Source organism: Caenorhabditis briggsae (genome assembly GCF_000004555.2).
Source record: "Caenorhabditis briggsae complete genome, chrI, whole genome shotgun sequence".
Classification (NCBI taxonomy): Eukaryota; Metazoa; Nematoda; class Chromadorea; order Rhabditida; family Rhabditidae; genus Caenorhabditis; species Caenorhabditis briggsae.
This window is the reverse complement of record NC_013489.2, coordinates 5,244,851-5,260,318: the sequence shown is the minus strand read 5'-3', so window position 1 is coordinate 5,260,318 and position 15,468 is coordinate 5,244,851. Positions and strand designations below refer to the sequence as shown.

Sequence of the window (15,468 nt, the reverse complement as noted above, 5' to 3'; positions counted from 1 at the left end):
CCTTCTGTACACGTTTGAAAAATTCCACGCATTGAAAACAAATCAGTTCTCTGTAAAATTACACTCTTTGAATTTTATTGTTGGATAATTTTCACTGGCACTTTCTCACTGCTAAGAAGCTCTTTGCATTACGCTGCTTGTTGTTGTTTCTTTTGCTTTTTTCTGTCGATTGATCCTATGTGAAAAAGTACTAAAAGGCCCCAAGGGTCGCCATGTTCTGGGGTTCATGGCTAGGTGTTTTTCACTGAACGTCCCCCAGTAGTAAGAGATTTTATCAATGATTAAAAAAATTGAGACAACAATTAAAAGCGGTATGCAATGTGGCTTCTTACCGGAAAGAGAAGGAGCTTTTGAAAATTAACCAACAATGGTCTTCGAAAAGAGGGGTTTTTCGGTGGACTTCTTGTTGGGGACCCCTCCCTCCACCCCCTATGGGTTTTAGAAGGTGATCCCATTGGCAAATAAACCTTGTTTTCCTTTCATGTACTGAGCCTCTACGTGGCGAAAGGGATCAACAGACGAACACCAGGCTACCGATCACTTTGAGCATTTTGGAGGATGTGAAATTTACTGACTTTTTCTGGATTTAAAATACTGAAAAAATTTTACTTACAAAAACTGGGTTATCATGTAAAACGCACATTTTCTCTCTTGAGCTTCTAAGTAACCCAGATCTTCTCAACGTTTTTTATAAAATCTAGATCGTTTTCGAAGACTCAAAACACATGAGTAAATTCAGGAAAACCCTTAAAAGGACATGACGATTTAGAAAATAGATGATTGGTAAATGATGAGCTAGAACGGCAAAGTGTCGTTAAAGATGATGAAAAAAAAAGAACAATGAAGATGAGGAGGACAACTATGAAAAGGACGAATTTGAATAAGAAAGATTTAAAGCATACTTGCAAAATCAGGGCCCGGCCCGCGGGCCTGGCAGGGCCGGGCCGAAGATCTCCAAATTTGAAAAAAATTTGAAACTTCAGACATTTTTTCAAATTTTTTTGTGAAAAAACTATTTTTCATGGAACTTTTATCTTGAAAGTTTTTTACTTGACAGAAAAATCGTCCATTTTTTCAGTTGACCCCGAAATTTTTTTTTGAAAAGACAGGAAAAATGTTTCTGAAAACCCGGGCCGGGCCTTGAAAATTCTGAAAAAAGCCCGGCCCGGCCCGTTGCAAGTATGATTTAAAGGGAGAACAAACTATTCATTAACATAGTTTGTAGTTTTCAGTCAGACCAATTTCTATGAAAATGAATAATTAACATTGTAGTTCGTAGTCTGTAGTGAGACCAGTTTTTTAACAAAATAATTTTGTGATTAATGGTTTTGCCCTTTTTAATGATTTTTTCTAGAACTTTGAAATAATCCAGAAAACTAATCTGGGTAACAAGAAGATTGAAATAAAATTCTAACTCAGCAAGAAAAATAAGCTCACTATCAGAAATAATTCACACCAAGTGACCCAATGAAATCCACAGCTGTTGATTTTCGCTCAAGAATCTTGTGATTAATGATTTTGCCCTTTTTCTTGACATTTTTGATTAAAATTACAACTCTTGTTCCAATAATTTATTTATCGAATGAAGTTTATTTTATACTCTTCCGTATCCCCGGAATTTTGCGAATTATCAGATTCTCCAGTTTCTGGATTCTCCGATGACGATGGATTTGGAGGCACTTGATGAGGTTCTTCACGAGATTTCGGAGACCGTGTCGGAAGGATTGTTGGAACAGATGGAGATAATGTGGGGGTAGTGGAGGTTGAAGACGTCAGAGGGAAAATAGTTGGCGATGGAACAATGGTATCAGTTAATGGAGTTCCTAATGAAGTTCCCGATCGTGATGCAGACCGACGAGGACATGGACAGTATCCTAGAAGAAAATGAAGTGGTTTAAATCTGAATGATTTTGAAAGCATACCAGAATCAAAACCTGGAACTCCTTGTTTTCCCGGAATTCCATCAGGACCCTCTTCCGCTCGATCTCCTGCATTTCCAGGTGGTCCCTCTGGTCCTTCGGTCCATCTTGCCCGTTTTCTCCTGTCTCTCCAGTAACTCCAGGCATTCCAACTTCTCCTTCTGGACCAGGTGGTCCTGCTGGTCCTGGAATTCCAACACCACGTGTTCCATTGTTTCCTTGCTTTCCATCCTCTCCTGGAGGTCCAGGGAACCCAGGGAATCCGATAAATCTGAAAGGACTAGCGCTCTGTGTACTCACTTGTTTTCAGAACTCTTACCCTGGCTCCCCATCAGTTCCCGGTTCTCCATCTTCTCCTGGTTTTCCTGGACTTCCTGGTTGCCCATCTTCTCCTTTCTCTCCAGCTGGTCCATCTTCACCTGGTGGTCCTGGCTCTCCAGCGGTACAGGGTATACACTCGACTGGTCCAATCATTTCCTTAAACACATCCATTCCATCCGGTCCCTTTCTTCCTTGTTGTCCGTGTGGTCCATCTGCACCTTTTCTTCCAGGTCTGCCACGTGGACCGTGTGGTCCTGCTGGACAATTGATAGCTGGACCAGTGTCACAATCACATGGATCTTTTTTGGAATCATTCGGAGTTGTGGTGACGCCACGAGGTAGACGGGCAGCTGGTAGCATATCTTCCCATGCACCGTTTGCATAGAGCTGGAAGTTAGAGAAATTTTTTCAGTTTTCTAGTGAGCTCCGTTCGGCCGGGAAATTTGACCGCCCTGCCGGCCGCCGACCGAATTCGTGCGTTTGCGAGTCGGCATGCCAGAGAGTGTTTGCGTACGCAGCATTTTATTTTACGACACACGGTGCATATTTTGATTTTGCAAATCGGTCGGCGGTCGGGAGGCGTTCGCCGATTTTCAACCGACCGAAATTTTAGTTATCAAATCGTTCACTAAAGAATTTTTCACACAATTTGAGATGAATTTCAGATAATAAAAGTTTCAAAAACATAGATTACTGTAGGACTACTGTAACAAAAAACGTTTAGAGTGACAAAAATAAAATATGCCATCCACACAAAAAAGATCTCAAAACCAAACCTTGAACTCTTCCATTCCATCCATTGCCTGCATATGCATTTGTGCAACTTCGTAGAATAACGAAACAGTACAAGTCAACATTGGAATCAGAAACGCAGCACATATTACAGTGACACCAGAAGCCACCTGGGTACCGTAACCCATGATGATGGCAATGGCAACTACTGATCTGTTTGTCTTTCCTTCTGATTCCTTTATATGCACGTTGGCATCAAACGGTGATTCGTTCGGAGATGGCAGAAAAAGAAGGCGAAGGCATTCGATTCATTTTATCCGCATAACGTCTTCTTGTCATAAAATAAACAGTCATAATCATCTTTCTAGGCACTAAATACATAGGGATAATAACAATTACATTCAAACTTCGGAAGGACAGAAGGAAGGCGACCAGCGTATTGAAAGGAGGAGAAAACGGTTGGGTGGAAAGAAAGAAGAGAAAGTTGGAAGTGATCAGAATTGAACGTAATAAAACAAGAAAAAAGAAATGTGGGTATTCAGACAGAGTTAAGAGGGGGACTTTTGTAAGTAGTTGAGTGAGTTTTAATGAGAAAATGAAAGTGAGTCGACATTTAGAGAGAAAAATAATTACAATCGTTCAGTTATCGAAAAATCATCATCGCTGTTGTATTCGAGTTTCGCGATTTCCTGTTCCAAATAGTTTTGTCGTTCGAGTAGCTCTACGTGGCGTTGGTGTTGAGGCCAGCGACTCAGAAGCTCATGTCTGAAAAGAGGATGTATTCTTCATAACTCTCAAATTTTCAATTTAACTTTTTGAAGCGAAATTACTCAAAACGGAACTCAGCCGTTTCTAGTGCAGCTTTGAATACAATCTCAGTTTTTTTCTCGAATTCAGATTTTTTGAAATCCCAATTCCGAACCATTCTCTAAAAACTCACTTTGCTCTTAGGACTTCCTTCTTGAGTAGAAGCGCATCCGCGTATTCTTTATTACTACTACAGTGTTGATGGAAAATATCTAGAGATGCCTCATCTCGTGCATCTGGATCGACGGGCTGAAAAATACTTTTATTTTCAAAGATATTCAAGTATTCTCTGATTACTCTTGTATCATCGTTTCTCAATAATTCCATGAAAATAGCATCTTTTTCGTTGCTTTCATTGCTATCTCTTCGATCATCAATCGGAATTGGTGGTGCATTTCTATGTGGATGTCTGCAATAAGAATGGCTTTGATATTTCGCAATGTGCCAAAGAAAGCATGCCATAGAAAGAGAGACGTATTTCGAAATGCTACCCTCTCTCATTGCTCATATTTCCATACCTTTGTCCACTTTGAGACCGTCCTGCATCTCGTAGGTTTTTCGCTTCACTTTGAGATCTTGGCCCTCTGAATGCGCCACTAGAGGATGCAGCAACTTCTCCTGGCATCACTGGATATGGCAGTTCCTAAAGTGTTCAAATTTTCAATCTACGTTTTTTCAAAATTTTTCAAATTTCGAAACATACCGGTTTCATCTGAATAGTCTCACTCCTATTCCTTCTGTGAGTATTCACTGCTTGTGGTGCGTTCAAATGATTCGAGGCGGTTGGTGTTCTTCCATTCGTTCCTAAGCCACTTCCAGATGCTGAACCAAGACCGGAAGGTCGATGAACACGTGGCGGAGGAGTTTCAACAGGCCGGTTGGTGTTTGCATCAGCCAGAGGGACATTGCCGTTTGGATATTCCTGCAATACGCATTTTGTGAGTTGAAGTTCTAGCTTAGCTGAGAAGTACCGTTTTTAAAGCAGTAAAGTATTGAAGACATTCAGCTGCAGTAGGTCGAGACACTGGGTCATCATGCCAACACTGCTTATAGAAATCGGATAAAATTGGATTACAATCAAGTTCGGGCGGTCGCAAACTAGCTGTCGCAACGTTATACAACAATCCAGGCACTGATAAATTCCGATTATAAGGATGATTTCTGGCGATCATTTGCCACATTATAATCCCGATGCTGTAGATATCCGATTTCTGGTTATACTCCTCACAACGAAACACTTCGGGAGCCATTGTGATCGGAGTTCCACGATTCGAAGTCATTGATTGATGCATTGCAGTGAAAGTTCCAAAATCACACAGTTTCATCGTTCGATACCGATCGCAAAGCAGCATGCTGTAAGAGATTTGAGTGAGTCTTTTCAACCAAATTTCACTCACTTCTGGAGCTTCAGGTCTCTGTGTACTTGATCATTCCGATGAAAAGTATTCACTGCAGAAGCCATTTGATAGAGCCACGACGCAACATGATCAATCGTATAGTCAATGCTTTTCCGGTCGTAAATCACTGAAAGTTGAAGCTTTGAGTAATTAGCCTCTGAATGTGGCTCAAAATTGCATCAAAGCTTCCAGATTCTCAGCAGATAAATTAATTAATTTCATCGTTTTTTTAAAAATTATAGTCAAAGTCCCACAAAATCAGGTGAGATATCAATGGAAGACTAACACTCTGACATGCTTCCACAGTCCATGTACTCCATCACGACTCCTTGACCGTGGCGTGCATCTCGATACAATCCGTATATTCTGAAATTCGTGAGTTACAGCCTAGATTTGATAGTGAAACCTTACTTAATGATATTGGAATGATCTCGCAACGCCCACATCACTTTTGCTTCACGAATAAGAGTAGCCAGATGGATTGGAGATGAATATTTGATAGCCGCCGGTCTGAAACCTTGGAATACTCGGTGAGCGGTTGTCAAAGCTTCTTATATTTACAATAAACCTTTTCCACTATTTTCAGAATAATTTTTAGACTTCAATCGCAATAATTACCTATATTCATGATTCCTGGATCTCCTATATCTAGTTTTTTCGACGATTCCATAGGTACCCCTCCCTAATTGATGGCTATTCAGATTATCGATACAATGAGTTGGAATTTCGGGAATATCCTGTGTCATGCAAAGACCAGAGTCTCGTGTTTTTCGTGGAGCAGTCTGAAAAATTAGATTATTTATTCGATTTTTACTACTTCACCGAAAGATTGGCAGATTTTCAGAATTTCTAATGGATCCTTTCAGTTATGTTCAACGTGATTTATATTATCATTCATTACTGATAACAGAACGATCCGTATTTTCAAACAACTCCATTTCGACCTATTTTCTGACAAAAATCGCATATAATAGACTTACAACGGGCGCTGGACTTGGCGAATGGCTCGACTGACTTGCCGAACTGCTTGACGGCTTACTATGCGGTGAAGTGTCCATTTTAGAGCCAAAACTGTGAAAAAATTGGCAATGGACAACGGCGATTGCCGACAAACGGCATGTGTTGTGTGTATGCGTGTACTCTCCTTTCTCTCGCCCGTTTTTCGCAGTGGGAAATAGTGGAAGAGAAACAGTGTACGCGGCGAAGAGGTTGCAGACGAGAAACAGCAGAACGGGAAGTACGGATCGCCGAAATTCGAGATAGGAGAAGCGATTCCAAACTGTTGTCGAGATTAAATTATAGTAGCATTCTGAAATAAACTTTGTCATGAATGAAGCGGTCAGAATTGTTCCAGTGTGTTTGAAAAGGATGATGTCTAAAAAAGGAAAGGAAGTTTATCAGTTATATTGCTCCACAAAACGTTAGACTTGTGCGAAACAGTTCAGATTACACAAATGGCTCAACGAAGATGACTCACTCATTTTAATATAAAATTTGTTAAGTTCGTAATTTCCAGGTTAAAATTGTCAACTAAATCATAGAATTCACACGAGATACACACAACGTTTGAGTATTTTGGTCAGAAGTTATGATTTCAAGATAAAATTGAAAAATGGATCAGAACAGAAATTCCAGCCAAACTTTCAAAGTGAATATTTTGACCCAACTTTTTGTGAATATGTTCCCTATAATTTTCTCCTATTTTCTCCGAATTTTTCAGCCAGTTTGGTTCATTCTCCGAATTTCTGCGGAATTTTTCGTTTTTTCTCTGCGTTTCTCTACATGTTGGTGAATAACCCCAGTATAATTTTCAATTAAAGCGAACACTCAACACCTGAAAAGCCTGAAAATCCGAGAAAAAAATTAATTTAAAAAATGCACGGTATTAAAGGCGCACGCATTGAACGGATGTGGAGGTTTCGGAACGCAAAAAAACAAACACCGTAGTCCTAAAAATATTGAAGACCTTCGGCAAGAATATGCAAAGCGATGGTTTTTTTTGACTTGAATTTTTACAAATAAATTCTGAAAATGAATTTCCAGATGTCTCTATTAGATGACTCTCGAGATGACTCGTATGCAGGAGATGAGTACGGGGGCGATTTGAGTGTGAGTTTCTGCTTTAAAAGTTTCAGCGATGACTTTTGAGAAACCGTACGAAATAGTTAGAAACTCAGCAAAGATAAACGAAAAAGGAATACAGATGTTTTCTGCCATGCCATGAATTAGTACGATGGAAAATAACTTCGCACTTTTACCTATTCCGTTTCTCATTGTTCAGTTTCTCGCGTTCTCGCACGGGTTGAATTTTTACAATTTACAGTACCCTTACCAACATGAACAACCTCCTCCGTATGCTGTTCATCAGTGCAATGTGTGTAATAAGATTTTTATGAATTATAAAGGTAAATCAAATAGATCAAAGTAATCACTAGATGAGCAATTTTTATTTCAGGTCTCCAGCAGCATTCCGTGATTCATACTGACACGAAACCATTCTTATGTGAAGTCTGCGGTCGTGGCTTTCGGTTTAAGTCGAATATGTTTGAGCATCGTACAGTTCACACTGGTTACACTCCTCACTTGTGTCCATTTTGTGGAAAACAGTTTCGATTGAAAGGAAACATGAAGAAGCACATGAGGACCCATGTGACCAACAAGGAAGAGCTCGAGGCTGCTTACAGACCATACTCAAGGTTTGCCAAGAGGAACATTTTTCTTTTGTACGCACACGGATAATTATCTGAGTACCTCCAATATTGCAGCAATCGGCGCCAAACTGCGATTATTCCGGAAAATGCTCTGGTCATTCGAGGATCGCCTGTTCCATACTTTCCGGTGGAGAAGCGACGAATGCCTCTAAAACTATCATTGGGAACGGATTCGTCGGATTGGGTGAATTTGATTCGCCGGAATAAACTGCTTCCTATGATGGCATTAAATGAAAAGCTGCTTCGAGCCAATATGCGGTTGGGTGGACCTATCACGTTTTACCAAATGATTGAGAACTCAAAGCCACTGGAGCTCGAAATGTAAGAATTCGTTTTTTTCGTTTCTCTAATCTTTAAATTTTCAGGTTCCATTGCCCGATTTGTAAATGTGAATGTGCCGGAAAAGAGATATGCGAAGAGCATATGTACGTTTCACACGGAAGAAAACCCGAGGATTTTCTTGATGACTCTCGCTATTGTTACGTCAGTTTCACATTTATCTGTCTACCTAATTTTTAAATTTCAGAAATGCATGCGCATGTTTGTCGACAAGGAGATGTATGACCAACATAATAGTTACCATGGCAGAGTTCATATGATGATAGCGAACCGGGAACTTGAAAACAATGTTAGCCTGTTTGCCTTTGAAATTTCCTGTTTTGAGCTTTTCTTTTCAGACGGTGCCACCAGAAGTAGACATGTCCCAGTGTTTCTACAACATGCTCGCTAACCATACGAACGACTTGGTCGTCTCTAAACCATCATCTCCATCAATTCTCTGAAAGCTTTATCTGTTCCCATTGTCCATCTATTGTCATTGTTAACCTTGTCTTTTTTGTTGTTAGAATTTGATGTTTCATCTTGAAAAATAATAGGATGGATTTTATATCAGTTTTCAAAAATTATTAATACAAAATAATCGCAAAAAATCATCAAAAATAATATTATGAGAGAGAAAGAGACGGATTTCAGATTTTAGAATTAAAGCACAACCAAAGCAATCAGAGGAGAAGACAAAGTTGGGAATGTTGGAATGGTGGTAAAGCTTGAGTAATGAGAAAAATGAATTTTGGAATGAAATGATAACTAGAACAACACAGGGTAAAGGGATATCAATATCATATAACGATCTACTGAAAAGAAAATTTTGGGATTCAGAAGTTTGACAGGGAAATAGTTCTAGTATGGACAGACACACGTTTTGAATTTCGCTCCCAAATGTTGAGAGAAAGAGAAGAAGTAAGAAAAGAAAGAAAACGGGAAGCAGATGTTTTTCGAAGGAAGGGCACATAACGATTGAGACGCTGGGAAGCCTGTACTGCACAGAGTGGGAGGAACAGTATGTGGGAATGAGAGACGCAGACTTGGGAACGATGCAGGTGGCTCATTAACCGGAAGAAAATGAGTTTCACACAGAGGCTGTTGAAATGATAGGCTTCTAGGAAATTTTGGGTTTTCGTCGTTTCATAATCCTTGTTCAAAAGTTCCCCTGTTTTTCTAGGAGATCCATCACTCATAAAGAATTACACCTCATGTATACAAAAACAACAAATAAACTCTAGAGAGCTCTCTCATCAAGCATATACCATATTGTACAATTCACTTGACGAAGAAGGAGAGAAAGAAAAAAGGTCAATGACCGAATAAAGTATAACTGGCAAACTCGGACTGTGCAATCTGGCGACATCTGCCATTTTCTTAATACGGTCACTCTCATTCTTCTTTCCCTTTCCTCATTCATCCGTGTCTGTATATCGACATGATTGATGATGACGGTGACCACCGGGCGTAGGGAAGAGAGAAAACTACATACCGGAAAAAATAGAGAGACGCAGAAAAATAAATCAGTTTGAATGGGATTATAAAAACTATTTGGGAGAGGGAGTCCTAAGATATTGGAAAAGGGTATTATAAAGTAGCTTAGAATCCCTGTTGGGATTGAAATTGTGCCAACATCAGCTGAGCGAGAAGGGCGTTCTGATTCCCGAAATAAGCAGTTTGTGGCGAGTGGAACTGTGGAAACTGGACCGGTTGTTGTGGTCCGGTCATTTTCATAAGAGTCTCAGAGAGTCCAGGCATTCCAAGAAGTAGGGAAGATGGCGACATCTTCACTTCTGCAGGAGCAGGAGCCACTTTAGTTGGAGTCGATGGAACTTCGGGAATCGGAGCAACTACTACAGCTGGAGAATCACACTTCACTGGATCTTCTTTGACAAGAACTGGAATCTCATCAGTTGTTGTTTCCACATCGATTTCCATTTCATTCTGAAAAATTAAACATTTTATTTACAAAACAGAACGGTACGGTTACTGTATTACCTCTTTCTTGGATTCCTCCTCAAGTGTGGCTAGTGGTTTAGCAAATTGCTTCAGGAAAACATCCATGACTTGTCTGAAAACAAAAAATGGTAAAATCGAGACTCCAGTTCAGAGATCTTACCCAGATGGAATGAATCCAGCTTGAGCAGCAGCTAACAATTGCTGAGTAGAAAGTCCAGCTGGAAGACCAGTCAACGTCAAATCCAATGGACATTCATCTCCCAAATTGATTCCCTTTGGTGGAGTTTTTGTACGATTTGGTGTTGCTTTGAGTCCCTTTCTAGCTAATTTTTCCTGATGAGCAATCGGACATCCGGACAAACTTCGATGCGATGTTCTATTTCCATTGACATGTCCCTTTCCTGAACATCCGGCCGTTGTGCATCGAAGCACCGTTTCTTGACGAAGAGCAAGCACTGCAAAGCAAAAAGTAAGTAAGTGAGAAATGCGAATATCATCAATCTTGGGGCAGTGAGCAGTCACAGGAGCAGGAGTCAACTAGTGGTGTGCTACTTCTATTACCAAGTATGAAATGCATGAGATCCCATTAATCTTCTCCTTTGTTTTTGAGACTTACTTTGAATCACATTCTTGTCTGGTCGACGCGGACATCCGGACAAACTTCTGTGATGGGTGTAGAGGCCAGTTTGATGACCGGATCCATCGCATCCCGGAGTTGGACAAGCCAGTTTTCCTTCTGAAAGTTGGGACTTAAAGTACTGATATGGAAAATTTGTGCGAGTGTTTGATTGATGAATAACACAGGTGTGATGAGTGGGTTAATAGAAGGATTAGTTCGGTTAGTTTTTTTTAGGAAAAAAAAACAAGAGTGCAAGTGTATTTCTCTCCATTTGAGGGGAAAATAAGGAGCAGAAGAGGAAGAAGACGTGTTGTGTTGGGTAAGAAATATAAACTTAATGGAATTAGAGAATATATCCATGAAAGAAAATGCGACGACCGACAAGTTACCACTTCAACTTTCTATATATTCTCAGATTACATATTTTATTAGTTGTGTGTTATTAGAGAGTTAGTAGTTCCAATTTCAGTAGGCCTTCTTCTGTATTTTGTCCCAACTTTCGACAAATAAACCTACCACGTCTGATGCTCCATGAGTAGCCGGTTCCTGGTGATGGAATCGATCCATTTGGAGTGAATGGGATGGTTGGGGTGGTGGAGATTGAGAGCTCATCGGTGAGGCTTGTCTGGAAAGTAAGAGATGGTATGGTAACTTATAATAAGAAACCAAAATCTGGCTACACGGATGCAATCGTAATGGATCAAGTGTAAAACAAAACAAACCTGATTCAATGGAGACATGACACGAGATCCACAAGTCTCTGATCCCGAATGTGGTGGAGTCGAAGCCGAAATTGGTGACTTTGGAAAATCCGACGAAACCATCATCATATTGAGTGGGCTCTGGAAGAAAAAATAGGTGTGAAAAACAATAATAGTAATCCATCAAAGTTGGTGGTCCTAGTGTCTTTTCCTCATATCCCCCTTCTCTTCTAGTAAGAATAGAATCTTTGGTGTCATTGGTCACGCAATGTCATCTCTCTTGCCTTGTATGAGTGGTAGAACAAGGTGTTTTGTAGGCTCCCAAATATATAATTAAAGTTGGTAGATGGGGCTTCGTGACACGAAAAACTCATAATTCTAGGTCCCATGACTCTTTCTTTTCGAAGTTGCCATTTTGAATTTTCGTATGTGTCCATTTTGAGTTCATAAATATGCAACAAGTCCTACTTTTCTACCGTTTGAATGTGTTTGTGTCTTCTCAGTTTCACTCAAAATGCAAATTTCATTCTTTTCCCCCTTCCTTTACCTTTGACGACGATGAGCACGACGACGTCTGAGCTGCCACGACACCACCATCAGAAGATGTCAACGATTCGACATCAGATGGTGACGTTTCCGAGTGTTGTGATGTAAAGTTTCCAGATGTCAAAATTTCGAGATGCTTTTGAAATGAAGGCGTCAAGAACTGTGAGTAGAGGAACGACGGAATGCCACTGTTCGACGACGCAATTGATGAAGAGGAGGTGACGACATCTGCCGATTCGGCGGTCTGAAAAATAATAGTTGTTGAAGAAGAAGAAGGAGAAAGATTGGCTAAAGAAGGGAAAGGAGATGGTTATCTCAAAGGAAGCAGATGTACAGAGGGCACATGTTCCTCTTCATCTCAGCGGAGGTATAAAAAAGTTGTTAGGTAATAGTTCGGAACGATTCGGAACAGGTGCTCGCATCGTCGTCAGCTGTCTTTTCTCCATATAAACCGATCCAAGGACAAGCAAAAATTTAATTGCTTATGTATAGCCTATTCAAACCACCCCTAGATGGTTATCCTTCGCCCCGAAAGTCACCTGCTCGTTTGTCTTTATATCCGGAGATGTGGTTGCTGTGGTTGTGTCACAAGTCATCTCGTCCTCCTTCTGATTCTCCTTATTCGGAGTTTCGGTGTCTGATGATGAGCACGTCGGTTGAAGATGAAGCTCTCCTTCTGAGACACGAACGATGTCTTTTGCTGCAAAAGTCAGGTTAATCATTGAGCGGTAATGGATTTTCATAATTATTAGGGGTCGAGAAAAATGAGGAGGATGCGATGTAGAAGAAGAACATCTGCCATCTAGGAGATGTTCTGACATCTGAGAAGAAGAAGAAGAGGACGTGCATTAGAAAAAATAGTTGAGTGGTAGGTTAGAAAAACCAACAACAGCAATCGTGATTACTCTAATAGAGTGCCACCCAAACCGTAAACTTTGAGCCCATATATCTCGGTTCCTGTGAAAGGATTCAAAAAATAGTCAACTGACAAAATATTGTTGATATTATGATAAACATTTTGCCAGTTGACAACTTTTTGATATCTTCTACAGAAAACGAGGTATATGTGTTCAAAGTTTCAAAAACCATTCGAGCTACGCGGTCGATTTTTTTTTTGGCGTTTTGTAACTTTATTCATAGATACAGTTTTTTTAAATAATTTAGTTTTGTAGCACTTGAGTTTTTCTATCACATTCAATTTAGTTGGTCAGAAAAAAATAATTGTAAAAAAAACTATGACATGGATGAAAGAAGATACCAATGGTTACTTTCGAAAGGGCCACGAAAAGTTCTTCACACTGTCAAGTACAGTAATCTCAACACCTATTCAATCTCCATATGTCAACACCACCAAAAAAATCTTTATTTTTCCTTTCCTAATCCATACCATATGCCTTTTGTAAAACACAGACGGTTCCAGAGGGCCCCCACACATCAAAAAGAACGAATGAATGCATGATTAATGAGGCAGGACCTCTGAGATCACCACTTGCGGTAAAAAAAAACTACAATAGACTGGGAGGAGAAGGGAGGAAGCTTTTGATTGAACAAGAAAAAGAGGAAGTAACCAATGAGCCGAGTCTATTTTTCAAAAAGGAGACCGCCGACGCATGGATGATGTAACCCCTCTTTTTGGGAAGCACAATTGGTACAATTATCAATCGGAAAATGGGAATAAAAAGGGTGTCCAGGTCCGGAAATCACTACTTGTCGGTGTTCCCTTTTCGGAGCCAATATTTGCCTAGAAACGGGAAAAAGAAGAAAAAATGAAGGTGTTTCTTGGCAGAATCGATGCGATGAGGTAGATAAGATGAAGTTTTGATTTGTGTAAAAACTTTCTAGTCTTTTTTTTCTCAAGATAATCCGTTTCGATACTTTAAAATAGTTTCAAGAGAAATAAATAGTTTCTAACAGAGTAGCTCACAGGAGTAGAAATGCAAATAAATTTCAGCTAATTTCAAAAGTGCCACCACCCTTCTCCAAGTTTTTCAAAAACTTGCCTTCTGCCCCAAACAGTCTCCGGGAGAGAACATCTGGCGGCAGATGGGCATCAGGAAGGGGGGGGGGTCTCTGAGATTTGAGAAGAACTTAACATCAGACAGAAAAAGGTCACGAATTTGGAAGTAAAGAACTAAACGAGAGAAAACCGTGTGGCTGGCGGCTGTTCAAACTTTTGAGTTGGGGCTCTTCTCCATGTTAATATTGGTCATCAGAGAAGCTTCTGTGACCAGTAGTGGAACGGGAAAAGTACAACTAAAGGTGGGGATTTGTTATTTGGCCAGCTGCCTTGGTCCCCATCTAGTCAAGACTGTCCGCGAGCGGGGTGGCCATATTTAGATTTTGACCATCACACCGTAGTACTAGTACTAGTAGCGCTTTTGTAAATAGTACTGCTGCTGGTTAGCAAATCAAACTATTGGATTTTTTGAAAAAAAAAAAAATTCTAGAACAGTGGGTCAGAAACATCGACCCGGGAAACGAGTATGAAAGAGAGGAATTGAACTTTTCTGATTTTCGAAAGTGCTCACTCTAGAGCTCTTGCTCCTGACACGACTACAACATAATGCGATTTGACGTGGCGCCACGACAAGAAGCAGATCAGCGGGTAGTATTCAGGGAGAGTTGAAAAAAAACAGATGACGGGCTGTCTGAATATCTAGAGAGAATCAGATGACAGGGGATTATGAGGAAATCTAGCACCTAAAGTAGTTTCCCACAAGAAACTTTCTCACTATTATGCAAACAAACTCAAATGTGCTAATTGCCGACAACTTTACTCACTTTCTGGCTTTCTACGTCTTTTTGCTGGTGGTCCTGCACTATCCGAACAGTCGGACGCTGTCGAATCTGGAGAAATGGATCCGTCAGTATGAGTGTCTGGAGGTGTTGGAAGTGATTGAGATGACTTCATAAGGATGGACATCAAATTGACGACGTTGGAATCGTAGGGATTCTCCAGAAGATTTGTGGATGTGGTAGATGACATTATCTTTGGAAGAATGAGGTAAAAATATGCGATAGAAGGATACCTGGAAAGATCAGAAGAATTGGAAAAAAAGCACAGAACAAAAGTAAATCAGAACGAAAGAGCAAGGAATAAAAAGAACGACCACCAAGACTACTTAAGGAAAGTATAGGAAAACGGGGCGGAGAAAGAATGCTTGGGACACCCACCATCTGCTTGGCGGCGTTGGCTTGGTGGTGCACCTGGCATCATGCATTGCGCGCACGCTCTTCTATATGAAACTCCGCCCACTATTGGACAGTAAATGGGGTTGCGTCTTGTAAGGAAAAGAAGGACGTTCACAAGTTAATGCTTGGAGCAGAATGAACGGGACAGGTGTGGAGACGAGAAATGAATAATGGGTGAGGTATTAGAATGATGGGAGAAAGAAAGTTGAACGGCTTATAATAACAGTTTCTGTTGCGTCGAGA

At 40.4% G+C, this 15,468-nt stretch overlaps 4 protein-coding genes across 4 annotated transcripts; 1 reads left to right on the top strand and 3 right to left on the bottom strand.

Annotated features, from left to right (window-relative positions):
* Positions 1–1,575: 1,575 nt before the first annotated feature.
* Positions 1,576–3,160, bottom strand: Cbr-col-64 (the record flags this gene model as incomplete). The annotated part of the gene is made up of 4 exons (XM_002639239.1): positions 1,576–1,900; positions 1,942–2,190; positions 2,239–2,627; positions 3,017–3,160. The coding sequence occupies 4 exons, from the start codon at positions 3,158–3,160 to the stop codon at positions 1,576–1,578; spliced, it is 1,107 nt and encodes a 368-aa protein (XP_002639285.1).
* Positions 3,161–3,601: 441 nt separating this feature from the next.
* Cbr-mom-4 lies at positions 3,602–6,234 on the bottom strand (the record flags this gene model as incomplete). The annotated part of the gene is made up of 11 exons (XM_002639240.1): positions 3,602–3,737; positions 3,913–4,028; positions 4,077–4,188; positions 4,298–4,422; positions 4,483–4,701; positions 4,751–5,132; positions 5,177–5,303; positions 5,463–5,542; positions 5,588–5,686; positions 5,795–5,958; positions 6,157–6,234. The coding sequence occupies 11 exons, from the start codon at positions 6,232–6,234 to the stop codon at positions 3,602–3,604; spliced, it is 1,638 nt and encodes a 545-aa protein (XP_002639286.1).
* Positions 6,235–7,219: 985 nt separating this feature from the next.
* On the top strand, positions 7,220–8,669 carry Cbr-lsl-1 (the record flags this gene model as incomplete). Its single annotated transcript, XM_002639241.1, has 7 exons — positions 7,220–7,285; positions 7,500–7,581; positions 7,632–7,872; positions 7,942–8,208; positions 8,253–8,370; positions 8,414–8,515; positions 8,565–8,669. 7 exons carry the CDS (start codon positions 7,220–7,222, stop codon positions 8,667–8,669), a joined length of 981 nt encoding a protein of 326 aa, XP_002639287.1.
* Positions 8,670–9,807: 1,138 nt separating this feature from the next.
* Cbr-ekl-2 lies at positions 9,808–15,254 on the bottom strand (the record flags this gene model as incomplete). Its single annotated transcript, XM_002639242.2, has 10 exons — positions 9,808–10,152; positions 10,207–10,279; positions 10,328–10,622; positions 10,784–10,903; positions 11,303–11,411; positions 11,509–11,628; positions 12,035–12,277; positions 12,573–12,733; positions 14,815–15,062; positions 15,208–15,254. 10 exons carry the CDS (start codon positions 15,252–15,254, stop codon positions 9,808–9,810), a joined length of 1,761 nt encoding a protein of 586 aa, XP_002639288.2.
* Positions 15,255–15,468: the final 214 nt, after the last annotated feature.